Here is a 27665-nt window from a genome sequence, read left to right as displayed (position 1 = left end):
GAATGGGAGTAGGAGTAGGAGCAAGTTGAAGGCTACTTATAGATGTTTAGCCCTGTGAAGCCTTCCTTGAAGGTATAGGGCTGTGTTGGCGAACGCATGGCATGCGTGCCACTTCCGGCACGCCGAGCCATCTCTGCCGGCATGCAACTGCCCCCCCCCCCCATCCTGCTCCTAGAGGCCAGGTCATCCAAGCTGGTAGACCTGGCCCCTGGGAAAAGCCATCCGCTGGAGGCCAGGTTATCCAAGCTGGTAGACCTGGCCCCTGGGGAAAGCCATCCGCTGGAGGCCAGGTTATCCCAGCTGGTAGACCTGGCCCCTGGGAAAAGCCATCCACTTGAGGCCAGGTCATCCAGGCTGGTAGACCTGGCCTCCAGGAGAGAGAGAAGCAAGTGATCCCTGCTCTGGGAGACCAGGTGTTAAAGTATGAGTTGTTTTTTCTAAACTAAAACCTCAGTATTCAGGTTAAATTGCCGTGTTGGCACTTTGCGATAAATAAGTAGGCTTTGGGTTGCAGTTTGGGCACTCGGTCTCTAAAAGGTTCGCCATCACTGGTATAGGGGCTCAGCTACATGGAGAAGGAAGCTAGGGCACCCAAAAGATTCTAGCTAGGTGGGCATATTCAAAGCCTATTGTTGTTTTTGGGGCCATGCTATAGATGGAGACTGGGTCAAACCACTCAAAATGTGCTTGGGGAAAATAATTTGGTTACGCGTGGTTAATACAGATTTCTTTGGTGGTATCTGGTGGTTTCACCCTATGTGTTTTGTGAACTGTGAACTTTTTTCTCCTCCTCAGCAACTCTTGAGTTGGAAAACCGCCTAACAGACTTCACTCTGAAGTCTGCCCAGAATGCCCAGTCCCTTAGAGTGCATCCTGAACTGAGGAGCCCCAGCAAGCCATTCTACAGATCAAGCAACCAGTCAACTGTTCCTTCATCTCTAGCAATGTTAGACGAGGTCCCTGTGTCCTCTGGAAACAAAAAGCTAGGTAGGCCTGAGAGCATCTGTGGTTGCCGCGTGGGTTCTGTTGCTCATCTGGCTTTGCTGAGCAGGTTTTGAATGGTTGCCAAGCGGGAGGTGTGTTTGGGATTTAAAACTATGATGCAAATTATCAGATGCTTTACCAGGCTAGTAAATCCTTTTAGTGTACTTTATTTCTTGAGCCTGTATGATGGACAGAGTGTAGGACCTGGGTTCAGATCCCTACTTACCATAAAGCTGGTGGTGGGTAAGTGGGGATTGGGCCAGCTACTCTTTCAGGCTAACATACAATAAGAAGAGCCCTGCTGGATCAGACCAGTGGTCAATCTAGTCCAGAATGCTGTTCCACACAGTGGCCAACCGGTTCCTCTGGAGGGCCAACAACAGGGCATAGAGGCCGAGGCCTTCCCCTGATGTTGCCTCCTGACACAGGGGTTCAGAGATTGCCTCTGAACGTGGAGATTCCCTTTAGTCACCATGGCTAGTAGCCGCTGATAAAGCTCTCCTCAATTAATCTATCTAATCCCCTTTCAAAACTGTCTATGCCCGTGGCCACCACTACATCCTCTGGCAACAAATTCCACATTGTACTCTGTGTAAAGAAATATTTCCCTTTGTCCATCCAGAATCTACTACCCATCAGCTTCATGGGATACTCTCAAGTTCTAGTATTTTGGGAGAGGGAGAAAAAGTTCTCTCTGACTCTGTCCACCCCTTGCATAATTTTATAAGCCTCTTCTTTGATAAAACAAAAATAGCTGCCTTGTGTTGCCCTGGACTGCTTAGAGGAATGACAAAACAGATAAATGTATCTATTTTTGTTCATTGGAATCCATAAAGCTGGAGGACCATCATCTGTTAATATTCTTATCTTCCTTTTTGGTGAATGCTTTAGCCACATTTCTAAACTCTAGAAAATGTATACACATCATTTGCTAAACAGTAAATGCCTTTCATTGCCCTTTTCTGTTCTTCAACTTTGGTATAATGCCAGAAGAATGCTAATTTATTACATTAGATTCCATCATTTCTGGGATTATGATCTGTTTAGAGAATATCACAGCTGGTTTATTGGTGAAGAGCAGTGGACTCTAATCTGAAGAACCAGGCTTGATTCCCCACTCCTCTACATGTAGCCTGCTGGGTGACCTTGAGCCAGTCACAATTCTCTCAGAACTCTCTCAGCCCCACCAGGTGCCTGTTCCAAGAGGAAGGGATTGTGCTTGTAAGCCGCTTTTAGACTCCTTAAGGTAGAGAAAAGCGGGGTATAAAAACCTGCTCTTCTTCTTCTTTCTTCCCCTTGCTGGTAAAACTCGCACGCCTGCTGTATCTACTACCTGCTGGTGTAAGGCGATCCAGATCTGGACACCAAGGAAGGAAACAAGTCATGTGTGAAGTTGCTGAGCAAATGTGTGCGTGCACACACGCACACACCTCTCAGGCTGGTTGTCTTTTTATCTGGCTGCTCTGAGAACAAACAAAAGTCACTGAACTGAATCTCTTTCTAAATTCTGTTTGAGTTCCAACTCAATTTGGGCTGCGCCAAACTCTTGGAAGGCATAGAATGTTTTGCAGACACGGGGAGTTAATTTGCAGAGCATATGAAGTGGGCAAAAGTTAGTTGAAATTGAATTTAATTAGATTGCCTAGTAGAAGAAGGACTATGAACCACTGTAATAGGAAATGTTACATTTCCTTTGGGCAGGCATTTGGCACCCTGTCTTCTAACTGTTTTTCTTCTCTTGCTATTAATTGAAAACCAGAGAGCTGGATGCCAAAAATCCTTTAATTACTTGACATCACAACTAAGTAGTCTTTTGCTGTTTTATATATATATATAGTCTTCTGCATGGATTTGGAATGCTCTACCTTATTCCCCAACACAAACCCATAGTTTCTATACTTTTTCCCCCTTTGATCAGAGTTTGTTCCTGAAGCAGAATTTCAGAGAGACCTAGTAGATAATGAGAAACAACTGTCCCTTGTGATTTCTTTTTCCATCCCTGCTGTTCTTCTCTCCATCTGTCAGAAAGAAGGACCTCTAAGACCTCAGTTCTAAACATGGTCATTATCCACATCTTCAGGAAGGTGTGAATATCCGGCTCCTGGCAGAGGTGGTTCACCTTTTCACTATAACAAGGGCTGAAACAAGCAGCTGGTTGTTCAGCTTAGTAGGGGGTGAGCGCTTCAGAAACCCTTGGTGAAAGAAATAAGCATGGAGATGTTTCTGTCAGAGATCTGAGGCAAAGAGACTCACCTTTGTAGCTGGCACCAAAGCCTTCCATCTGTCCTTTAGAGGAAATATTCCCTCAAACAGGTTGTAGTTTATTGGAGCAATACCTTCCCAAAGTTAGTCTCATTCACAGTTGGATAGTTTTTCCTGTTGTTATTCAATGCTGCTGGTTTATTTATTTGGGAAGGCGTTTCTTTCAGCTGAATATTTGAGCTTCAGCTTGAAACAAATGGCAGTCGAAGCTGCTGGTGCTTTCCTCAACCCATTGTTTTTTGAAAGAATGCTTTCTGTCAAAGAGTGTTTTGAAATTAAGGTTTTCTCTCTTGATTTACTGCGGTTTGGAATACTTGTATAGTCTAATGTTGTGGGGTGTTTGTGTGGGTGTTTTGGGTAGGTTCCAATATTGAAAAGTCCGTGAAAGATCTCCAACGATGCACGGTCTCGCTGGCTCGGTATCGAGTTGTAGTTAAAGAAGAAATGGATGCCTCCATTAAGAAGATGAAACAGGCTTTTGCTGAGCTGCAGAGTTGGTATGATAACACATGAAGAGGTTGAAGTGTTCAGAAATGAATAAGGTTATGGTAGAAAGGAGTGTATTCTGTGGTAAAAGGGGGTCCTTTTTATTTTCCTTTCCAATTATTACCTCAGGCATCTGTTTATTATAAGGTTGGGACCATATGAGCAGTCAAAGGCCATACATCTTGGATGAATGTTACTTGGAAATATTGGAAGTTTCAGATGACCCTATTTTCATGATAGCTTTATTGGTGTGTGAAAGACAGAACTGCAAATTCTGGCAATTGGCATCTGCAGCATTTCTGTGACTGTATTCTTAAAGTAATAAAAGCTTTCTTCACTCATCCTTTGAAGCCACTAAACCCTGCATGCTTTAGTTACCAAGACATTGTCCCTTCTTAATTGGTTGGTATTTGAACCTTGAAACATCATGTGCCGGTGGTACATGGTCCTCCCTCTTGAGCAGCAGTGGCAACAAGAGTGCGAAATCGAAAAATCGGAACAAGAAGTGTATAAGAAGCGCCACTAACACCACATTTTTAATAAAATAGTATTTTTTAATGCAACCAGTATATAATGTCAAGGACATATATCTATTGTACAGATGCAAAAGTTTTTCAGGCAAAGACCCGTTGCAAACAATTTGTTCATTAGGTACTGTTGGTCCTATAATTACAAAGTGTTCCTGTCTCAGGCTGCCTAAGCTAGAGTGGGGGTGGAGAATTAACTGGCTGCCTATGCCAGTATAGTCCTGTTAGATGTTACAGAGCTTCAGTTGCTGATGTGCTTCTGCCAGCCTGATGCTTGACATTCCAAGTCATTGACAGTGCATTCCTAAGGAGAGTTACTCCAGCCTAAGCCCACTGAAATGAATGGGCTTAGACTGGAGTAACTCTCCTTAGGAATGCACTGTATCAGCTTTTTCTTTCTGCGGAATAATATTCCCTCGTCAACATCATTGCAGGCTGCTCTTTAACTTCTACATGTAATTTCTGAACATTCATTGTGAGCCTTGGTGTGTGTGTGTGTGCAAAAGGTCTCTCTGAATTTGGTCAAAGCAGATTGTTTAGAACCAATGACTGCTCACCACAGTTGAATAATTTGGCATCCATGTTTCAAATGCTCAAATGGATAAGGCCACCTTAATCCCTAACCTTCACCCCAAAATGGGTTGGATCCAGTTGACTGGGGGGGGGGGTGTCGATTTTTACAAATTCCCTCCTGCAGAAGACCTCTGACTGTCCTCCCATCTGTTCATGGGGATCCCCTGTCCCCTAGGAGCCGTGCGGGAGCATTTGGAACTGCCGGGGGGGGGGAATCCCCCTCTGCTGACAGAAATTCTTTTAATCAGCATAGATTTTGCATAGGATCCAACCCAGTGCATGTTTTCAAAGCTCAACTCAAGCAAATTGGGCAGCTGTAGGTGTGTGCCTGATATGGAGCCACGAAAAATGTTTGAGTATTGTTAATTAAGTAGGTGTTTGTGTTGCTGCAGAGTTTGTGCTCTGGTGTTACAATTAAAACTCACATTAACCATATTAAAATTGGGGTTTTAATCCTCAGTGTTGCCTTGGATCACTTTTGTAGCTGTAAAACAAAGTTAATGGAAGTACAATTCTGGTTTAGGGCTACTTGTGTGTCAGATGCAACCCCCCCCCCCCCAAGAACAAATGTCTCAAATATGAAATTAGGTGAGAGGAGCAAGACTTTTTTTGGGAGGGGACTCTCAAAGAGATTCTAACAAGCTCTGCTTCTTAATATTTAGAGTTGGGTTTAGTTACTAGAATCTGCCCATAATATAATAGTTCAGTATTCATACATCCACTCTTGAGGTTTTAATCTCTGCAAGAAGGAGTGAAACTGCTAGTTGGCTACCTTAAAAATACCCCTTCTTGTAACCGTTTAATTGCTTGCTCTTTCGCTCAGATTATTATCCGCAACACACTTGCGTCACACTGAGAAAGGTTAAAGCCCCAAGTGTCGTTCAGTAGTTTTGCTCAGGTAAATCTCCCAGTTGCTATGGTAAGGGTAAGAGCCAAACCAGCAGAAACCAGGAAGTGCAGTTCCGTGATACAGGGATGTGAAGTGCCTGTTTGGAGCAAAGCCAGTGGAACCTCCTTAAATAAATGCCAGGTGAAGAAGGTTCTTGCAGCGAAGCTTTGTACACAGGACTGATAAAGCAGTGAACCTGCGGTCAGGTCAGTTTAACTTTCTGGCTGAGATTATCTGCCCTTTTCTGAAAGAAGAAGCTTCCACTCTGCTAGGAAAAAGTCTTGCACATTCCCATTTCCAGGAACAGTTGGGTGCGTTCAAGTTATATCAAACCCTTTTCTGTTTGCTTTTGAAAAACCAGTTCATGGCACCTCTTTAGTGAAAAATAATTTCTTCTCCTAGGGCAGGAGGTCAGATGGATCATGGCAGTGCTTGAGTTGCAGGTGCTGTGGTCTGTAAAAGAGCAAGCTGGTCTCTGTCAGTAGTTAAAAGATGACACTTCTGTATTTCATTACCAAAGAAGTTGGAATCACTTAGTGTTGACGAATCAGAATTGGTAACGGAAGGAAACATGGGGAATTAAGAGAATAAACTTTCTAAAATCTTGTATGTGTACACTCATCCCCAAATCTGCAACTTCAAAACTGGGATAAAAATTTTTGATCCAAGCGTGGCTTTTAAAAATGCCCATTGTATGGTAAACTGAAGAGTCTGTCATTCTTCTGAAGAAGATCCTTCACAATATTCCCCTCTTTTTGCCTGGCATTTTAAAATATGTTGTTCTCCTGTCTTTGAACAGTTTAATACAGCAGAAAGCCACAGTTTGAAGGGATGAATCACTGGAAAAATCAGCCAGTGATTTTGAGGTTCATGAGTGTGAGGGAAGGCCGAGAGGGTGGCCTGACCTCGAGAGGCAAAGGAAGTAGTAGGCCTATAAATAATAAAGTTCTAAAGTACTTTAGTTCAGTCAGCTGGAAGGGACTTTGGAATGGCAGAGAACTGTGTTTTTCAAAGTATAATCTGTCTACCAAGCAGAATAGGGTTTTACGGGGCTGTAAAGTGTTCCACACCCACTAAGAATCTCAAAGGCTGCCTTTAAGCTGCTGTAGTTTTTTGGGGTAGGTGAAGGTTGTAGTAGTACACTTCCTTAGTGTAGTGGCAATCATAACCGGCTCTGTTAAGGAAGATGGTTTCTATTTTTGGCTCTGTAAGCCAAGCTTTATCAGCCATCTGAAGAAGTAGACAAAAAACTAAATTTACAAATAAAAGCCTCCTCAGTGAAGTGCCATCTATTAGATGCCGTTGCCTTAAGCTGTAGGAAACTGCTTAGGTATGTGTGACCTTTGGTGTGGGGGGAGGTGCTGTCTGAGATCATTTGGAGAAATATTTTGCTGCACTGTGTGAAGTGCTCATTTTAAGTGACTTAAAAGAGCTCTAGATAATTTTGAAGATTCAGAGCTTAAAGATAAGTTTCCAAGGAAAACAAGGAAGACGCGTTTCCATGGAAAAGGAAAAGCAATGAATGGAAAGTGTGTGCTGGATTTGCTTTAGTTCATAACTTGTGGTTTTGGAACTGATTAAAGAGAGCAGCTGCCCCAGAAACTTTGGAAAAGTTTGCAGCTTTCTGCTGCCATCTGTTGGCTTTGCTTCCGCTGGCACTGAACCACCCGGGAGCTATTCATGTCTAGAAGGCAGTGATTCTTCTTGACTGCATGCACTTCTCACCATTAGATTGTTAGCCAACTTGTTTTCTGTGTTGAAGCTATTCATGGGAAGGGTTTCCTCATGCCTCATGTCTTTCCCTTTTCCCTAGCCTCATGGATCGTGAAGTAGCCCTTTTAGGTGAAATGGACAAAGTGAAAGCAGAAGCAAGTAAGGCTTTTACATTATTTCGTCTTCTAAAAAGGTTGCAGTAGAATCTAATCCAACAGTAGTAGCAGGAATCTGAGCCAGGCCTTCCATTTTCCAGTCTCTGGTTTCTTCCAGATATAAAACTTACACAAATGCATTTATATGCTTTCCATGTTTTGTTTTTAAAACGCCATGTCCACTTTGTAACCACATGCTAAATTATGTTATTTATTAATGCAAACTGCGAAAAGTCATGTAAATATATTTAGATGATATTTTATGTTCTGCTACCTCTAGTTTGCTGCCCTGCTGTAACTATTCTGATCCCCCATTTCTGCAGCACAAGATGGGGAGGAATAAAAGCAGCACTATGGTATTGATTTATTTAGAAAGAATTATTCTGCCTCTCTGAGAACGTGCTCAAGGTAGCTTAGAAGATAAAAAAATAATTAAAACAAAGCATTAAAAACATCAATTAAAATCCAGCATTCAAAACCCAGCTCAGAGATCACAAAACCAGACCACTGGCAGCTTAAAATAACAGTATCCAGACTAAAATAGCATTAAAAGATCAACCCCTTAACTAAGGCTGAGTGAACAGAAACATTTTGGCCTGGTACCTGAAAGAAAGCAATGTAGGCATCAGGCTAGCCTCAAGAGGGCTGGCATTCCATTGGTGAAGAGCCACTACTGAAAAAGCCATCTCTCTGGTTGCCACCTCACCTCTCAAGGCAGGCATACAGAGAACAGGGCTTGTGAGGCAGACCTTAACTGGTGGCCTGGACAATACAGGCGGAGGTGGTTCTTGAAATACTCTGTCCCCAAGCCATTTAGTCCTTAAAGGTAAGAACTTACACTTTGAATTCTGCCCAGAAACCAATGGACAGCCAGTATAGATCTTTCAGCTCTGGGGTAATACAGTTCCTGTAGACCTGGCAATAGCCTTGCTGCTGCATTTTAGATGAGCTGAAGTTTCCAGACTGTTTTCAAAGGCACATTACACGTAAAGCACATTACAGTAATCTAACTTGGATGTTATCAGAACATGGATCCCTCTGGCTAGATCACGCCTTTTTGAGGAATGGCCGTAGCTGGCGTATCAGCCAGAGTTGATATGCGGAAGTCCAAAATAGAATGTATATGCTTTAAGGCTATTCTGTGTGTCCCGGGCAGCAGGATGTTCTAGTCAGCCTTGTTCTCAATGTGCCAGCTATGGCAGCAGCATTCCAATTAGCTTCGCACCAGCAGGAATAACACTACCTGTTTCAGCATTAAAAGCACCTAAAAAGAGATTGTATAAAATGTTTCTTAAGGACAGGCAATCTCCTATCTGCCTGGTATGGTCATCAGACTCCAAGGGCTGTTGGGAAAAGTTTGCCACTTGAACAGGAAAGTAGGCAGAAGTGTGGTCAGGAACACCATATTTTAATCTTCTCTGCTGACCAGGGAAGAAGGGTCTAGGCTAGGCAGCAGTTCCCTAGAGAAACTTAGTTACTTTAGGGTGCCAGTGCTGTGGAGACTGTTCCAAGTTAACAAAAGAGAAATGACGTAGGCAATGCTGGGAGACACTGGGAGGGAGCAGAACCCTCTTTGCAGTCTGGGAGTAGCTCTGTGGTGTAGCCACAGCTCTTTCAACTGTGGGAGCATATGAAGGGCAAGTTGGTAATAGACAAAGGCCCATGCAGATACTGCAGAAGTGAATTAATGTTAACAGGGAAGTGAATACAGGAGGAAAATAACATAATTACTCTGTAAAAGGTAACAATGAATGCAACAAGGAAATACCTTCAGTGCATTTTTTTTTAAATCCCGTCCTTCCTTCAGGGAGCTTAGGGTAGCATACATAGTTCTCCTATCCTCCATTTTATCTTCACAAAATCCCTTTTAGGCAAATTAGCCTGAGAGGCATGACAGGCCAAGTAAGTTTCATGGGAAGCAGGGATGTGATCCTAGGTCACCCTGGTCATAGTCCAGTACTCTAACCACTGCATTGCAATGTAGCTGTCTGGTTGGCTGGAGGTTTTTAATAAAACCTCCAGAACTTGATTAAAACTTGAACTTTAGACAATGCAAAACTTGGATGGAAAAGGATCTAGCTCTTCTTACCTAGCTACCTTTCCTGACAATTAGGGCTTGTAGAAAAACTGCAACAAAACAACCTTAAATGACAAAAAAAAAAAATCCTGAAGGGACAATTGAGCAACAAATGTTCTCAAATGTTAGGAAGAACATAAAGAACTGTTTTTACTTTGGCTGCTGTCAAAGTCAGAAATGGCCTAGTCTAAACAAAGAGCCTTGGAAATGGAAGGAAATAGGGAAAAGGCCACCCAAATGTCATTTGTTCATAACTGTAAGCAGAAATGTCAGACCATATATCAGGATAGTACACTCTACCTACATCAGCATTTGTGGCTGTAGAAGCCTCTTCAAATATGAAAGAACCTCCACAGAAGCAGAGAAGACCTGGAGCTAAAATACAGCATTGGAATGTCACTATTGGTGGGAAACTTGCAGGTAAGAAATACTGAATACAATGGCTCTGAACCCTACAGAACACCTCCTACCATATTCATCAGCAGACAAGGGCCTTTTATGTGTGGGTAGGTCCCACTGGATATGCTGCTCTCTCGATGCACAGTACTTGATCTCGAATTTTCAAATCACTATGCACAGGGGCTTTTTCCCCCCGAAGAAATTCCCAGAGTACTTGGGGTTAAATTTATGCATCACCAGGGAAAATGTTGAGCTTCAGAACCTCTTGCTAGCGTTCTCCCTAGACGCAAACAAAAAAAACCAAAAACCTGTTCGATCAGGCTGAGGTCTGAAACTGGCCAAATAAGGCAGCTCATAGTATTCTAGCTTAGAGGGAAAGGGTTGGATGAAGGGAAAGACAAGCGGGAAGAAGAAGCGAGAATGGGCTTGGAGAGAAAACCCCAAATTGACAAGTATGCACAGGACCAGCTTTCAATTTGGGATTGAGGCAGACATTAAACTTGGGGTAAAACATCCACAAAACGTGGGGGAAACACGAGGGGAGAGCAACACGACTTCTAAAGGTCAGAAAATACACACATAATGAAAACAAAGCCCTGAAGTACTTGGGGCTTGACAACGACGGAAACAACCGGTGCATAAAAGGCCACGGTTGCAGGCCTTGTAACAGGAAGCATTCATGTCATATCAAGGAAAGACTTATAATATGCTTTGAGTGGAGCAGACTAAATTGTTCAGAAACTTTATCTGGTGTAGAATGGATCATCTTTCTTCATTTGGGATGGGCCTCTTATGTCACATTACACCAGTACTGCAGCGATAGCACTGGCTGCTTATCTTCCAAACAGGTTGCTGTCTAAATAAAGCACAAAATGACTTAGGCAAAACATACCGAACAGACTGCATCTTCCATATGGGCCCTTTTACACTATTTAAATCAACTTGAGACCTTAACAAATGCCATCAGTCTTATCGTCAGAACAGTGAAGTCATGTTAAGAAGCCTGAGGGGCGGCTCTCTCGTGATTATTGAACTTCTGTGTATGGACTTTGCGCGGTTCAGGACTGCAGGACTTGGGTTGGCCTTCAGAGACTAGATAGAGGCTTGAGGTTTTAGCGGTTGCTTTAATGGGGTTTTTACATCCCCCCCCCCTACAATGAGCTTGAGTTACAAACGTAGCTGCTTCGGGTATGATAACATTTTGCACTCCACTTTGTATTTCAGTGGAAATCTTAAGCAGCCGACAAAAAAAGGCAGAGGCATTGAAGAAGCTGACTGACGTGGCAGTCCGAATGTCAGAGGAGCAGTTGGTGGAGCTTAGAGCTGACATCAAGGTGGGTCAACTGTGTGAGCCCTCGTGTGACTGTTAAGCTTGCTGTATAGATAGACAGCTGAGGCAGATGTGATGCCAGAAGTAGAAGCTGGAATCCCTAGTTTTTATTAAAATCCATTTGCCCCATATAGGCTCAGTTCAGCCCTTTTGTATTCCTCCCTTACCAAAGAGCCATACTTGGGTTGCAGAGTGTGTTTTTTTTTTATTTCAAGTTGGCCCCAGGCTCAGTTCTCAGCATCTTATGTTAAGATGAGTCTTAGGTAGCAGAACTGGGAAGAACCTCTGCCCTGGAGGGCAGGATGTGACACTCCCATCAGGATTGATATGAACAGGATTGATTAATCCTTTATCATAGGTAGTTGCCTGTATGCTGTTTAAGAAATTTGCTGGTGCTCATCTCTGCTGCGAAAATACAAAGAAAGGGGCAGTTCATTGTCATGTTTTCTGTGCAGTCCCACGTGAGAAAGTACACATGCAGGCCAGCTATGGAGAGGAGTTTTCCAGCTTTCTAGAGCTTTCCAAGCTGCTGGAGCACTCCTCACTCTCCCATCCAGAGCTGGCATTTCCCAGCAGCTTGGAAAGCTCAAGAAAGCTGAAGAATTCCTCTCTCTGGCTGGCCAGCACATGTGGAGTCCCATGTGTGCCTGCACAGAAAACCACTCAATGAACAACCGTTACAGGTAAATGCAACCCTGTTTTCTGACATAGGATGGGATCCAGATTAAATTTTCCACTGACAGATGGAGAGGGGCAATTTCTGCCAATTTCCCACTTTCTGCTGCCATTCGCCCTCATGTTGTTCTTCAGGGTCCCTATCACCCATGAGTAGCGTTTTGTGGAAATCAGTGCGATGCAGTTGCGCAAGGCTATGGCTCGGGTAGAGCATGTGTCTAACATGCAGAAGGTCCCGGCTTCAATCCCGGCATCTCCAGTCAAAAGGTTCATGTGTGAAAGATCTTTGCCTCAGAACCTGGAGAGCCACTGCCAGTCTGAGTAAAGAATACTGGTCCTGATGGACCAATGGTCTGATTCAGTATAAGGAACCTTCATGGAGGCAGGAAAATTCCATGCTGCTGATTAAAAAATATTCATGTAGATCTAGGCCAGAATCTTGAATGTTGAAGGAGGTGATGGGGCATATGTTTGCAAAGATAAACTTGGGACCATTTGAGAAGTTTCTGCTTGGTACTTTTCTGGTAAAGGTCTAGAAATCAGATAGTGATATGTTGTCACTGAGCAAGTGACTTCTTCTAACACAAATTCTAAATTTTGTAAAACTACAGCCAAGAAGTATGAAGATAAAATAAAATAGCTTGGTTTCCATAGTGTAGTTGCATAGAATTTGATATTTTTTTCAGACAGGTTTTTTTATCTGAATTTTTGTTTGCTTAAAATATTTACACTTTGCCTTTTCTCTTGGCTCAAGGCTGTTGCACTCTGATTCAGAGAGAAATGCTCATAAAAATGTTTTTGGAGGATCCTAACCAAGTAGCAGAGTGTCTCAGATGCATTAATTTTATCCTTCTTCCTTCAACCTGTGATCGTAGAGAAATGCTGACTTTACAGGGTGGTTGTATGGGTTACAACAAGGTAATATATGAAGCATGAAAATGCATCTAAGATGCTGCATAATTTTTTAAGGCTTAATTTTAATCTGATTTGCAAAGCACCAAATATGCTTCCTTCCATTAGCTGACCGGGCAGCTCCAATGCGTGCTACCTCTTTCCACCACTAGAGGGCAGAGCAAAGTTATCTAAAGTCCTTGCTTTAGAAATGCAGCCTATTGTAACAGCCATTCCATCAGGAAGTCCTCTTGTAGAACTTGCATAGTTTTCATACCTCGTGGCTTGCTGCAGATGGAATTACTGCCGTGATGGGCTTGTGCAGATTTCCTTTGATCTGCAGTTGTATAGGTGGGACAGAGAAAGGAGTAGACAATTGTGTTGGCCTCTGAGCTATGCTTTGCTTTGGCTTCTCAATCCCATGAATTTATGTCGCAAGAAACCACGTTAAAATGCCAGCATTTTGTCTCCCATTCAGCACTTTGTCAGTGAGCGCAAGTATGATGAAGATCTGGGGAGGGTGGCTCGCTTCACTTGTGACCTAGATGAACTAAAGAGGAGTATCGAGTCCTTTGGACAAGGTGAGCCAACCTATACAATGGATTAAGTGTGAAAAGGCACTGTCTTCTAACTGGCTATCAGAATGCCTTAGGACCAGCTTATGCAGCTCATTATAGTTGTTCTTAGCAAGTGATCCCTTGACAGGTATCACATTCACATGATGATAAGTGGGTGGAAAAGCTGCTATTGATAGAACATCCATCACAAGAGATTTCTACAGGGAAATGGGTTGGGTTTTTTGGAAGCTTCAGCTGAAGTGGTCCTTCTTAGCATCCTGCCTGACTGTGAACTGGAGTTGATATAGATGTGAAACAAAGCCTTTTCTGTGGTGGCACCACTGCTCTAAAATAGGTTTCCTGCTGAAATCTATGTTGCAGAGTTTTAGGAAAAGAGAGAATACCTGTTTACTTACAGTAATTATTAGATTTTGAGAGATCTTTCACTGCAGCATGTGTGTTCTTGTAATATAATTAATACATTAGGTTTTTAACATGTGCCATTTGTTTCATGGGTAGTGTTCAGAATAAAGAATTATCAATTATATGGAGATGTACTGTTGTGAAACAGTTGTCTATGAAAGAATATTTAGCACTGTTCTCCTAAATGCAAAAATTCCTAAAGTAAGGCAATAACAGATGTTTGAAAGTTGTTCTGCCACAGGCCTCCAGTTACATCATTAATCGTTGGAAATGTAGTAGTCAGTTTCAAAAGAGAAATATTCCTTGAATAACTGCTTTATGGAAGAGGTGTTGGGTTGGATTCAACGTAAAATTCCTGCATGTGTTCGAGCTCTTGTGGAAACACAAGAAAAAGGCCATGGCAGCCACTTGTGCTAATTCCAACTTTTTGTATCCCCTCTTGCATTTCCAGTTGTGCAAGATGTTTTTTTGCAACTAATTTCTGGGCATTATAATGTATAGGGAGGAAAGCACTAAGTGCCACACGAGGTCTTGCACAGTCAGAATTGTGCTATGTCATTCATGTTTCTGCTTGCACGTCACTGGATTGTAGCCATCAAGTGGCCTTAGGCTACCAGGAGCTATCTAAAAAATCTAAGAGAGCCAGCGTGGTGTAGTGGTTGAGAGCGGTGGTTTGGAGCAGTGGAGTCTGATCTAGAGAACCAGGTTTGATTCCCCACTCCTCCACAGGAGTGGGGAAACAAATCCAGTTCACCAGATTAGCCTCCACCACTCAGGTGGAGGCTAATCTGGTGAACTAGATTTGTTTCCCCACTCCTGTGGAGGAAGCCAGCTGGGTGACCTTGGGCAAGTTACAGCTCTGTTAGAGCTCTCTCAGCCTCACCTGCCTCACAGGGTGTCTGTTGTGGGGAGGGGAAGGGAAGATTGTAAGCCAGTTTGAGTCTCCCTTAAGTGGTTGCGAAAGGCAGCATATAAAAACCAACTCTTCTTCTTCTAACTTTGTGTTCCTGTTTCAGTTTCCCATCCAAAAAACAGCTACTCAACCAGGTCGCGGTGCGGCTCCATCTTGTCTGTATCCGTGAGCAGCCCAGACGAATCCACCACATCTGAGAGTGCCTCTGCTTCTGCGCCAAGCCTTACAACAGCCAGTAAGAAGCAATCATCCCCAACAGAAACGGCCGCCAGTGTGGCAAACCGCCCGTACCAGCCCTACCGTGAGGTAATAACCTTGTTCTGCGTGTGGCTGTTGATGGTGCTGTGGGGATTGGCCTTTGAATTGGCCCTGTGAGTGTGCAGTGTGTGCCATGCACTTTTGCAGTGTATGTCCACCTTACAATAGGAGCACTGTAGCAATAGCTTGGCTGTCACAAAAGCTGAGACAAGCTGATTTTGAGCTTCTCCTGGCCAGAGCTATGTGCGCCAACCTCCTACTACGCTGTCTCCCACATGCATGCAACTCCAAGAGCCATTTTGTCAGGCCAGAAGTAGGGAGAGCCATGCTTGTTGGTTCTGGAGTGGCAGAATAATTGGGCCAGGGGGTACCGTGCAATAGGAATGCCAGGGGTATGTGTGACTGCCAAGTTCCTTTTATGCAAAGGGACAATTCCTGTGACATAGATCTCATTTGACTACAGAGAAGGCAAACTTTAGACTGATTGAAAGAAACTTGATTTCACTGTTTTTATCTCACAGCACCTCAGTCCAAATCTATTTTCTGAAGTGATGCGTCAATCCATATTTGCATTTATTTATTTTATTTATTTATTATCTTAGATTGATATATCCCAACATCCCCAGCCGAAGCCAGACTCAGGCGGATAACAACATTTAAAACCAGCCTACAGGCATAAAAATAATTCATTCCATTAAAACAATTAAAACAATAATAAATCATGCTAAAACAACAGATGGCTCAATAAAAGTAGTTTCCGCTGAGAAATTTTGCAGCCAGACGTTCCCCCATAGATCATAACTTACATAAGAATGGGGGGGGGAGGTGGGGAGGCCAGCATAGATGACATCTGCGGCTGCCCTCAGTTGTAGGCCTGGTGGAAGAACTCCGTCTTACAAGCCCTGTGGAACTCTTTAAGGTCCTGCAGGGATCTGCTATTGCTAGGGAGGGAGTTCCACCAGGCCAGAGCCAGGACCAAACAGGCCCTGGCTCTTGTCAAGGACAGCCACAGACTCTTAGGGCCAGGGACCACCAGTAAGTTATAATCTGCAGAACGTACTGTTCTTTGGGGGGTGTACCAGAAGAGGTGGTCCTGAAGATATGAGGACCCCAGACCGTGTAAGGCTTTAAAGGTAAAACCAGCACCTTGAACCTGATCCAGTACACTAGCTGGAGCCAGTGCAGTTGATGAAGCCCTGGGTGGGTATGTTCCTGCAGCGAGACCCCCACAAGGAGTCTCGCTGTGGTATTCTGTACCAGCCGGAGCTTCCACATCAGTCTTGAGGGCAGCCCAACATAGAGCGAGTTACAGTAATCCAGCCTACAGGTGACTGTTGTATGGATCCCTGTGGCTAGATTGGGAGAGGTAAGGCACCAATTGCATACTGATGACAGCCGAGCCTGAAACTCCTAACCAGATATTTGAGGGGGCACATAAAGATGTTGAACAACACGGGAGAGGATCGCAAAGGGTGCCACTGCGATACCATCTCCCTAAGCGCCACCCTCTGTCCCTTGGAGAAAGGAGCGCAGTCATTGAAGGGCTGTGCCCTGTATCCCCACGTCAGCGAGGCAGTGGTCTAGATCATGGTCAACATGTCAAAGGCTGCTGACAGATCTAAAAGTATCAGCAGCCCTGTCCCGCCTCAGTCCGACTGGCGATGGAGATTGTCTGTGAGGGCCCAGTGAGTTGACTACTCAGATGTCAAAATGTTCCATGCAACTAAGAATTCCATAGTGCAGTTAGCAGCTTGCCTTTATTAATTCACTGTGGTGTCATTCAATCCATCTCATGTTTGGTCTTCATCTTTTCCTGTTGCCTTCTACTTTGCCTAGCATTATTGTGTTTTCTAGTAGCTCTTGCCTAAAAACTTCTTTAAATTTGCTCTGTTTTAATGTTTTTGTGGGCTGACCTTGACATTCCAGGTTAAAAAAGCTAGACAACTGTTCAGTTAATTGTTTGCATTTATAGAAACCTTGTCTAAAGTTGTACAAATTCATTAATTTTTAAACAGCAATTACAGTTTTTAGCAAAACCATTTGCAAATTTTATTAAAAGCAAAAGGCTATTTATGAACAAAATATCTTCTCTCTTCTAATGAAGTTAATGCTTTAAAAACACCTGTCCATTATTTGGTCAGTAGTTAGCTGGTCAGCTGACAAATTTCTCTTACTTGTCAAATGTCATTCCTGTTTCCACATTAGCATAAGCATTGCTCGTGTTGATCAGTCTTTCCATTTCAGGGGTTCCAGGGTAACAGAAGACCCGGCCAAGGCTACAGGCCTCAAGGACACCGCCCAAATGGGGCCCTGCACCCCAATTCAAATCGGTACAGAAACGGGCCTTGGTACCAGCTGAGCTCCAGGTCCCGGCCTCCTTCTGGGAACACAAGCAGCCAGACCTACTCCACAGGAACCAATGGAACTGGCGCTGGCCCTGGTCCTGAGGCAGGTCCACCGGCCCCAACTGCACACGCGCATTTGGGCGCACACAGCAAAGAAGCCAAGGCTCTCCCACAGCGGAAACCTCGGTCAAGCCAAAACGAGGTGGCCAATTCTTGAGGACCATTAACGCTCTCCACCTTCCAAAGCTGGATGGGCAGGATTGTAGGACACACCTAGCTAGAGATAATAACAAAGGAAAGTTTACACTTGCTGTCCCTGTGCCACTTTTCTTCCCTGATCATTCCTTTTTTCTGGGAAAGCTGCTTCCTTTTGCTTCTCCTGTTCCTGCCTCCTGCCCCTGTGACACGGGGCCGGGCTGTAGTGGGAAAGTGCACACTCACGCTGTCAGGCCTGGCCTGGGCAAGCCTCACCGCTGCTGCCTCCTTGGCACTCTGTGGCTCTTCTTTATTCTCATGCCATCTTTAAACATTGGCAGAGTCTCAGTCTAGAAGCCAAAGACTGAGAGAGGGATGTCTTCCAAGAGCCCTTAGTCTTAAAGCCTCTGGAACACCCCCTGCTACACATACACCCCAATGCAGCTAGCCAGGCCTTACTCCTAACAGCAAAGTTATTCATGCTGGCAATGAAACAAATTGCTGTGAACTGTGAGCCCAGAATAAGAAATGGGAGGAGCCGTAAGAGAGACTGCTGGGATGGGTTTTTTTCTTTCTACATCTTACGTAAATACTACACTTGGGAAGACTGGGCTTTGTATGCTTCTTCCACCAGAAAACAGGAGAGACTCCATTCTCCCGAGAGAAGCAGAGTTTGTGTCTGTACGTCATGTATAAATTTAGATGTTCCCTTCTTTTAATGTTTGGCGACAGATGGGAGGTTTCCTAGCCACGATCCCAACATCTGATCCTAAACTACATTTCTAGCGATTTAATTAGCAGTGCTAATCCTAGGTGATCTCAAGTAAAAACAAATACTGCTACAGTCTTTCTCTATCCTTGTATAAATAAAAAATGACGTACATGTTAAAAGATGGTGACCTCCACTCTGCCATTATTTCTTATTTTAGAGGGCTTGGGGAAAAGGACACCTGGAGCTGTGGACTGACTGCATGACTATTTATGCCAAATTAACCAGACTTTGATTCTCCACAGTTGTACTGCTTCACCCAAATCAAATATCTGGAACGTTTAGCTGGTAGGATTGGTATAATTTGGTTACCTCAATTGGCTGTAGGTTTTCAGGCTTGGCACAACTGTGGGTCATAGGTCAAGAGGGGAAATTTGAGAATCCTCAAGTAGAACAAATGCAGATAACCTTAAAAGGCCTTATATAGTCTAGTCTTCACTTAGGAGATTGCAGGCCAGAGGGAGAGAGATTTGTAGGAGGCAGCAGACTAAATGATACTTGGCATTGAAAAAGGCCATTACCATGTTGAAAACTCTTCACTTAAGTAATCCTTATAGCAGACATCTACAGCCTTGTATTACAAATTGGTGATGGAGGCCCATGGCTTGTATAAGTGAAGTCATTGGGGGGCGGGGGGATTGATTTGAACTTAGGGTTTCCTGGTTTCCAGCTCTTAGCCATTGCACTCCACCAGTGCTCATAGGACAAGCATTTTTAAACACTGGTGTTTTTCATAGTACCACAGTGAGTCAATCATAAGGTAGGATTGGAAAAAGACCTTGCTTGGGAGCTTAGGCAACAAAGGCTGGCAAAATTAGTTAGATCCCAAGCACTGCAAGCAGAAAGTGGTTCTAAATATGGCTTTTTCCTACCTTCCCCCCTCAGCCCCTTGTGAACCCTGAAAAGGCAGTACCTGGGATGGTATTCTGTCACTGGCTTGGATCCAAGGGAGCATTTCACCAGATGGAACGATCTCTGTTTGCAGGGCATCACTTTGGGGAGGAACATTAAAGCTCATTTGGGGCAGCAGCTGGAAATGAGAAAATCACACTCCGTGAGTGGAAGTCATTTCATGTACAGAAATGCTTTGTTGGATCTAAGCCATTGTGTACTCATAACCCTTCTAAAGAGTTAGATCCTATGCACTAGCCATGCAAGGTGCTAGTTGAAGCACCTGCCTTTCTGCACCAATACCTGTGAGCACTACAATGATGATGCTAGAGTTTGCAGATACGCACGGACAAAGCCACACAGTGTAGGCAAAGGGAGGACATGGCTGAAACCGTCCCTCCTACTGTAGCCAGAGATTCTCTCCTGCACCCTATTAGAGACTCTGCACTAAACAACTTTCAAGGCTGTCGCCTGCACAAAACTGATTAGCCACAGAGATCACCAGGGTTTATCACGTTAGAGCAGGGGTGGGGAACCTTTTTCCTGCCAAGGGCCATTTGCACATTTATGACATCATTCAGGGGCCATACCAGGTGTAGATCTCCCAGTGGGGGGGAAGAGGCTAGGGTTGCCAGGTCTCCAGCCAACACCTGGAGGTTGGCAACCCCATGGGAGGCCACACAGAGAAGGCCTGCAGGGTGCCCCCCCTCCCCCCTCCCAGGTGGAAGGGCAGCCAGCTGTGGGCCCGAGCAAACGAGGTGCCAGGGGGGCACAGTCCACAGTCGATCGGCAAGGGAGGAAGGAAAACAGAGAAAGAGGAAAAGGGAGGGAGAATGGGAGAAAGAAATGGAGAGAGAGGGAGAAAGAAAGAAAAGGACGAAGGGAGACAAAGAAAAGGACGGAGGGACACAAAGAAAGAGACAGAAAAAGAGGGAGAAAGAGGTAGAGAAAGGAGAAAGAATGACAGAAAAAGAGGAGGAAAAGAGAAAAGCCTTCCCCACACACACACACCCCTGCTGGCCCCGCGCGACCGGGCCCCAGCCTCCCCTGCCCACACACACACACCCAGAGGTGCACAGAGCCCCGCGCGACCGGGCCCCAGTCTCCATGCCCTTTCCTCCCCAGAGTCCACAAAAGCCCCCCCCCCCCCGAAGCCCGATCGGCTCCTGCATGCATGCTCTGCCGCCGGGAGCCGCCAGCCTCTTTCCCCCTCCCTATCGCTGCTCAACAGTCGACAGTCAGCGAGAGGAGGTCCAAAGGGCGCTGCAGCGCTGCTGTAAGCCGTGGCACCAGGAACACCCTCTGGGAGGGCTGCCCTGTGCCCCGCCTCTGCAGCAGGGCCCCGGAGCTCCCGAGGGCCACAAATATCCTCTGGGGCCGCATCCGGCCCCCAGGCCTGAGGTTCCCCACCCCTGCGTTAGAGAAACATTTCCATCTCTAACTGATCACACATAATATTAGGGAGTAAGGGTCCGTTCTTTTGACCTATTAACAAGGCAGGACACCTGCATAAACTTTTTTTATTGAAAAAAATATTTTTATTGAGTAAGATTGGGGGGGGGGATAAAAGAACCCCACAATTACTGTGGGAATGAATGCTAAAATTATCAGTGTTCCTTTTGTTGTTGTTGCCATCAAGTCACAGCTGACTTATGGCGATTGCATAGGGTTTTCAAGGCAAGAGACATTTGGAGGTGGTTGCTTAATCATAGCTAACGGTAGTTTTAAAAGCAAATCAGGTTTCAGCTTTTGTCTCACTGCTTTTAGGGATGATCAAAAAGCCCAAATTACCCAAAATCTCACCCAGAGATCTCACCTATTCTTTTTCTGAGCCTTCCAGCCAGAGAAATCTAATTTGCTTGTCACAAGAGTGCTTATTTATAGAAAAACAAGTCTTATCTTTCTGTTTGATTTATTGCTATCATTTGGTTATTTCTAGATATCTGATTGGTTTCAACTAAACAAGAAGTAAGCAACAGACGTACAAAGAGCCAATCAGCAGGTGCAGATCAGATTACCTCTGATATAGCAAAATAATAAGATCAGTCACAACTCTTAAAAAGCAATTAATCTAGCCTTTTTCTGTAACTGTTCCAACTAACTGTCCAAGATAAAGGTAGATCTAAGCAACAGGTGTGTAATCTCTGTCAGCTTGCAAACTCAGCAAGAGAAGAGTGATACCATTGCAACTGCTACACTACTACTTGAGCGTGTGTTTGAAAGATGCTTCAAAAAGATTTCTCAAGCCCATCAATGGACTCTTATGAGAGGGAAAGTAAAGATTCCATCACCCAAAGTAATCTTCAGAATTATGGGTGTTCGTCACAACAGAGTAAGCCCAGATACATTGCAAAGACATAGGAAATACAGAGGACATTGTCTCTTTCCATGTTGAATTGATTGGATAGGAAGTGGGACATTTTGACTGTTTTCAGGTAGAACCCATCTCTGATACTATCTTAGATTTCATGTAAAGAACGGCACCTGTTCAGGGTCATTCCCCCACATACTTTTTGAGATCACTGGATGTAATTCTGTTGATCCAAATGCTTCCGTATGTGACATTCCCCTTGGATTCCTTGTTACTGGCACTTGAGTGCATTCTTGGGGGCCTTCAGCACAGTAAGCAGCAAGCAGTTCTCTCTTGAAAGCAAATCCTGCCTGCAGCTTCAGCCAATTTCCAAAAGTACAGCTGCCAATGATGCAGCTTTCTAGGGGCCCTTCCTGTTGTTGGGGTGGGTCTGGCTTTTTAGAAAAAGAGCTGCGAGCAAATGACAGTCACGTTCAACACTGGGGAGCTCCTGCTATGGGGCTATGGTGGGTCGAGAGTCCCGTTAGTAACTAGTCCCGTGTGGGACATGAGCCACCTCACTGGAAGCAAAAAACACCATCTTTTATTAGGAAGGTGTTGAGGGACTTTTACTAGGAAGGTGATGAAGCATTTTCCTTGGTGAATATAATCCCCCCGGAATGGCTTGTTTTGGTTTAATTTGGTGCAATTAGGGACATGCTTAAGCTGAAATGAAAATTAGCTACTTGAAAAGAGTGTAGCAATAAACAAAGCCAGTAGCTTTGTGAAGCAAGCTTGGGTACCCTACCGTGCAAACAGTAATCAGAATATGGAAGATGTGTTTGTCAGTCTCAGTGCTGGGGGTATTTAAAAGATGCCACCCTATGCGCATGCTACTTCTCTAGGTGTGCGCATAGGTTTGTTGCAATGTAGCCACAGAGGTAGAGTGGCTGCAATTGGAGGACAAGGCAGTGAGCATCTGTTCTGTATGCAGAAGATCCTAAGTTCTGTCCCCAGCATCTCCAGATAGCGAAAAAGGTGTGCCTGAGACCCTGGAGAGCTGCTGCTAGTCAGAGGAGACAATATAGGTCTTGATAGACCAGTTTGGACTCTAAGGCTAACCTTGACCTGGATAGCTCAGGGTAGCCTGATCTCATCAGATTTTAGAAGCTAAGCTGGGTTGGCCCTGGTTAGTATTTCGGTGGGAGACCACAAAGGAATATCAGGGTTGTTACATGGAGGCAGGCAATGGCAAACCACCTCTGAATATCTCTTGCCTTGAAAACCCTGTGGGGTTGCCATAAGTCAGTTGCGACTTGACGGCAAAAAAAAAAAGCTTCATGTGTTATAGTGCAATATTAAGTGTGGAAGACTTTCAATCGTTCTCTCATGTACTGGCCCATGTGAGTGTGATGATTTGCAAAGATTGAATGATCCAAATAGTGACCCTCAATTGAAAATTTAACAACCACTGCACGTACGTGTCTATGCAATCCTAGCAATACTTTTTACTTTCAATAGACTACATATGCCAAATGATAAAACTCAGCCCCACTCCCCAGCATCAATCAAGACACACACCCAGCCTCAAATAGAAAATATTTTAAATTGCAATGTCTGCATCAGCTCTTCCACTAACATCTTGTCATGTTTTAATGTCAGATGAGAAAAGCTAGGACATGGCCATTTGGAAAAAGGGGAACAGGTCTTAACAAGCAGGAGGCCTGCAAGGATTTGCGGGGGCATCTCATTTTCCTCTACCCCCACAATTTCCTCTTTTCCTTCCCTGCAAGTCCCCATAGCCTTTACCCTTTTCCTGCTTCCCACCCACCAGCCAACCTATCTTTTATCTGCCTCCCCACCCCCACCCCCTGGTCTTCAGCCATCTCTCTTTCCCTGCCCCTGGCAGCCTCTACCCAGGAAAACAATGTCCACTGCATCCATTGGGGCAGATCCAGTTGTACATTGCTGGCTCTTGAACTCAGTTGTTCGGTGGGGTACATGGAAGGACTTTGGAGGACTCCTCATTTCTGTGTACCCTCCCCACACTATTTCCTCTTTCCCGCCTATCAACCCCCATATCCTCACCTTTCCCTACTTCCTTCTTCCCATCCACTGACGAACCTGCCTTTTATTTGCTTTGTATCTTCAGCTATCTTCATTATTTGTTTGCTTCATTTATACCATACTTTTCTCCACAAAGGGGACCCAATGCAGGTTACATCGTTCTCCACCATCACAACAAGCCTCTGATGTATGTTAAACTGAGAATGTGTGACTGGCCCAGAGTCATCCAGTGAGTTTCCACAGTGAAGTGGGGATTTGAGCCTAGGTCTCCCAGATCCTTGTCTGAAACTCTAACCATTATACCACACTGGCTTTCTTGGGGAGGCTGCTGTTGAACAGTAGTGAGCAGCCAGTCCTGGATGAGTCATGCAAGTCATATGGTATCAAGTCACCCATTGGCTTCTGCTATGCCTAGCCCCAAATGAGTCTTCCATCAAAGGCCAAAACACCCCTGGAAAAAGAGCCCTGCCTTTTACTGCCAGAAACCAAGGATAGAAGTATGGCAATATTGTTGTGGTTCCTTAGCAACAGCTACTGAGGGCATTCCTTTCTTAAAGCCATAGGTGGTGGTGCTATCATTTTGGAGAGTTTTAACCCTCAACTATATTTTTATTTTTTTTATTTCAGACTTCTGTGCAAACCCGAGGCTTTTCTCAGGTTTGTAGAAAGATCTGACTTGTCTATCCAGGACCCCAACCTCTGGATTTAAATATCCACAGATGTGGCCATGTTGAGAATTAGATATATTAATTTATGTGATGTAGCTAAGTTGTGCTCAACACCCTGTATCAGAATTCCAAAGACGTCTGCAGGTTCCAAAAGTTTGAGGCCCTCTGTTCTACAGCACGGCCGTGGCATTGCCATTAGGAACGAATGGCAATGTACCGTTGCATCACAATAGCTATCATAACAAAATGGATACTGAACTGAATGGAGCCCAATGCCACTATTCCTCTGCCTCCTCCCCACCACAATGAAATAAAAGCTAGGGCAGCCAATTACAAAACAGATAAGCAGTATATAACTCCTGGCAATGGAATACACTTTATGCACCAAATGGGATGGGGTTGTACCATTGCCTCTGTGCCTAGAAAACGAGTACAAAAGTGTGTAAGAACCACTTGCATGAATACTCAGTAGAGCATTTTGCTAACATTTTTCAGAACTTCATGGAAAAACAGGCAATTCCACTCAATTCCACTGGGTTATGGAGATGCCTACCTGCTATGGTTGGAATGACAGTTCTCCCATTCTGTGGCCCTTGCAAAATGTACCTGTGCTGGTAATTGATTTTTTTAACCTCTTTTGCAGGGAGCTGAGGTATGTTTGGGTGCAAGTATCCGTTCCAGCTGACCAGTTCACTGAGCTATGGCATTAGTTCCACCTGGTAGTGTGCTAGTTCCTTGTGTGGGGCTATGGAATGGATTGTGTGATGTCATGGCATTCTCACCATTGCCACTTGCTGATTGGTGCTTTCCGGTGTTAGCCAAATTGCCCGGTTATGATTTTATATTGGGGAATTAGAAGATCAATAACCGGCACTGGGCATAACCCATGTCTACGGGAGTCCAAACCGTGATTCAAAGAATAAGGCGGAGACAATGGATTTTAGTTTCAAAAGGTTTACTTAATAAAATGTGTGCACAAGCACTCAAAATATCATACACACACCAAGATACAGAGACTAGGAAGCAAATGGAGGAGTAGAGAGACGTTTGCCAATGTGGCAGGCCCACGATGATGGGATATACTGCACCTGTCCTGGAGTGGAGTTGTCCTGAGTTCCATGGGCTAAGAGGAATAAAGAGGGGGCGGGGGGGTCACCTGCGTGTTCGAGCATGGCTGCCCACTCTGACAGAATGACAGTCAGTATGAAAGGGGAAGACCTAAGGTAAGGTATGGATAGTGTGGATCCCAGATATACTGTTCTCTGGGGGCGGGGTGATTGGATTACCCCTTCGTGGTTCCTGTGTGACAAAAGGTGACAAAGACCCTAATGGGCAGCTGCCAGGGTGAGGCAATGGACAATTGAGTAAACTATTCTATTTCCTATTGATTTGCGCAATTCCGGGAGGTTCAGGAGTCGTCTGCAGATGAGGTCAAAAAGCTGGAACAAAGACGTGTATGGCTGGATCCAGGGCGCGTCGCTCTGCATAGTCGGAGGAGCGAGCCTTCGTTACTGCTATCTCGATGCCTGTTGATGGGCCATCAATCATGAATATGAAGGAGGAGGTGGGGAAGGACTGCCTGTGTGCCTGGACATGTCTCGCAAAATGACAGCCTGATTGAGACTGGGTCAGAGAAGATGGATTCCCTCTGGTTCTCTCTGAGAGGCTTCTCTGCCCGTGGTTCCTCCTTGTCAGTTTTCACTGGCAGGCGCGGGAGCCTTCCCCATTGCGTTTGGGGCTTGGCGCGCATCTGGAACAGTGGTGGCACGCATCTGTTTGGGTTGCCATGACCAGTCCAGGAGATTGGCAACCCATTTCCTTACACCAGGGTTGACTAACATGGAGGCATCAGGAAGAACCTTGTGACTGGTGGATGGTGACATTATCGGTAAGGTCTCTGTGGGAGTGGGATACCACCTAGTTATTTTGGTGCAAGTTCCAGCTCAATGCATTCCATCATGAAGGTTTGCCATCTTCATCTCTTGTCCTAAGCCATTTTTCTCAGAGATGTCCGGTGACTCCAAATAAGACAAGTAGGAAGCTGCAGCTCCATAAGCCGGAGTAATACCATGAAACATGGGGAGTGTAAGCTCCTGACCCTTCGAACCAGAAATCACCACAGAGTCGTATAGAATCCAATCAGATGGCTTTTACTGGTCAAAAAGGCAATACAGTGCATACAGGGAACTATGGCAGCTATGAGAGTCTCACTAGCCGAACGATAATATAAGGCAGTAAATGGCGGGAGATTATACAACATTAGCATACACAGACAGAGTCAACTTTCTCAGGAGCAGTGTTCCCAGGCCTTGGTATGTGTGGTCGGCCTTGAGGCTAGACAGTACAGTACCACCACAGAAACAATACTGAAACCGAGATAGCAGCCTGACATCCTGCTCCCCTTAAGGCCCCCTCCCAGTCGGTAAGGGGGAAGGTCTGTCCGGGTAGGCAGTGTGAAAGGCATCGATTAGTTTGGGGGCGGAGACATCTCGTGCACGAACCCATTCGTCATAGGCAGGGGGGAAGTGCTTCCACCGGACCAAATACTGTAGGTTTCCATGGTGAACACGGGAGTCAAGGATTTTGGAGACTTCGAAGTGCTCTTCCCCCCCCACCATAATGGGCTGTACGGGGGGCGGATCGGGATGCCATCGTGGAGAGGCCGTATGGGGCTTCAGGAGGCTAATGAGGAAAACGGGATGCACACGCCTCAGGGTTTTCGGGAGAGCTAATTCCACCGTGACAGGATTTATGACCCGTGTGATCGGGAATGGGCCAATGAATTTAGCATTGAGTTTAAGGCACGGACGGGTGGAACGTAGGTTTTTGGTGGAAAGATAGACCAATTTACCCACTCGCAGTTCGCCCCCGGGGGAACGATGTTTATCAGCTTGTGCTTTGTATTTGCGCTTGGCTCGGTCGAGATTGTTAATGAGCCAAGGCCAAGTGGTACGGAGGGTGTGTGCCCAGGAAGCAATGTCAGGATCTCCCTCCCCCTCCACAGTGCTTGTGGGAGTAACAGGACCAAACTCTTGCCCATACACTGCATAGAATGGGCTAAAACCTGTAGATTGATGTACAGCATTATTGTAGGCATATTCTGCAAAAGGCAACATTTCTACCCAGTTATCTTGGTGGTAGTTAACATAACAGCGTAAATAACATTCAAGGACAGCATTTACACGTTCAGTTTGACCATCGGTTTGGGGATGGTATGCAGTAGACAATCCCTGTTCCACCCCCACCAACTTGAGAAATGCTTTCCAAAACTTGGAAACAAAGCCACTGCTGCGGTCACAGATTATTTTGCGCGGAAACGAATGTAATT

At 44.9% G+C, this 27665-nt stretch overlaps 1 protein-coding gene across 1 annotated transcript in view; it reads left to right on the top strand.

The window, feature by feature from the left end:
* Window positions 1-17866, top strand: part of SPATS2 (spermatogenesis associated serine rich 2) — a 58734-nt gene extending 40868 nt beyond the window's left edge. The window contains exons 6-12 of the mRNA XM_056858938.1: window positions 796-987; window positions 3608-3743; window positions 7535-7593; window positions 11290-11399; window positions 13440-13542; window positions 14958-15160; window positions 17357-17866. Of these exons, the coding sequence (XP_056714916.1) occupies window positions 796-987; window positions 3608-3743; window positions 7535-7593; window positions 11290-11399; window positions 13440-13542; window positions 14958-15160; window positions 17357-17674 (1121 nt within the window). The 3' untranslated portion in view covers window positions 17675-17866. The remainder of the gene's footprint in view (window positions 1-795; window positions 988-3607; window positions 3744-7534; window positions 7594-11289; window positions 11400-13439; window positions 13543-14957; window positions 15161-17356) is intronic.
* The last annotated feature ends 9799 nt before the right edge of the window (window positions 17867-27665 follow it).

Source organism: Euleptes europaea, chromosome 1 (assembly GCF_029931775.1).
Source record: "Euleptes europaea isolate rEulEur1 chromosome 1, rEulEur1.hap1, whole genome shotgun sequence".
NCBI lineage: Eukaryota > Metazoa > Chordata > Lepidosauria > Squamata > Sphaerodactylidae > Euleptes > Euleptes europaea.
Note: the sequence above shows the minus strand (reverse complement) of the source record. Positions and strands in the feature narration are given on the sequence as shown.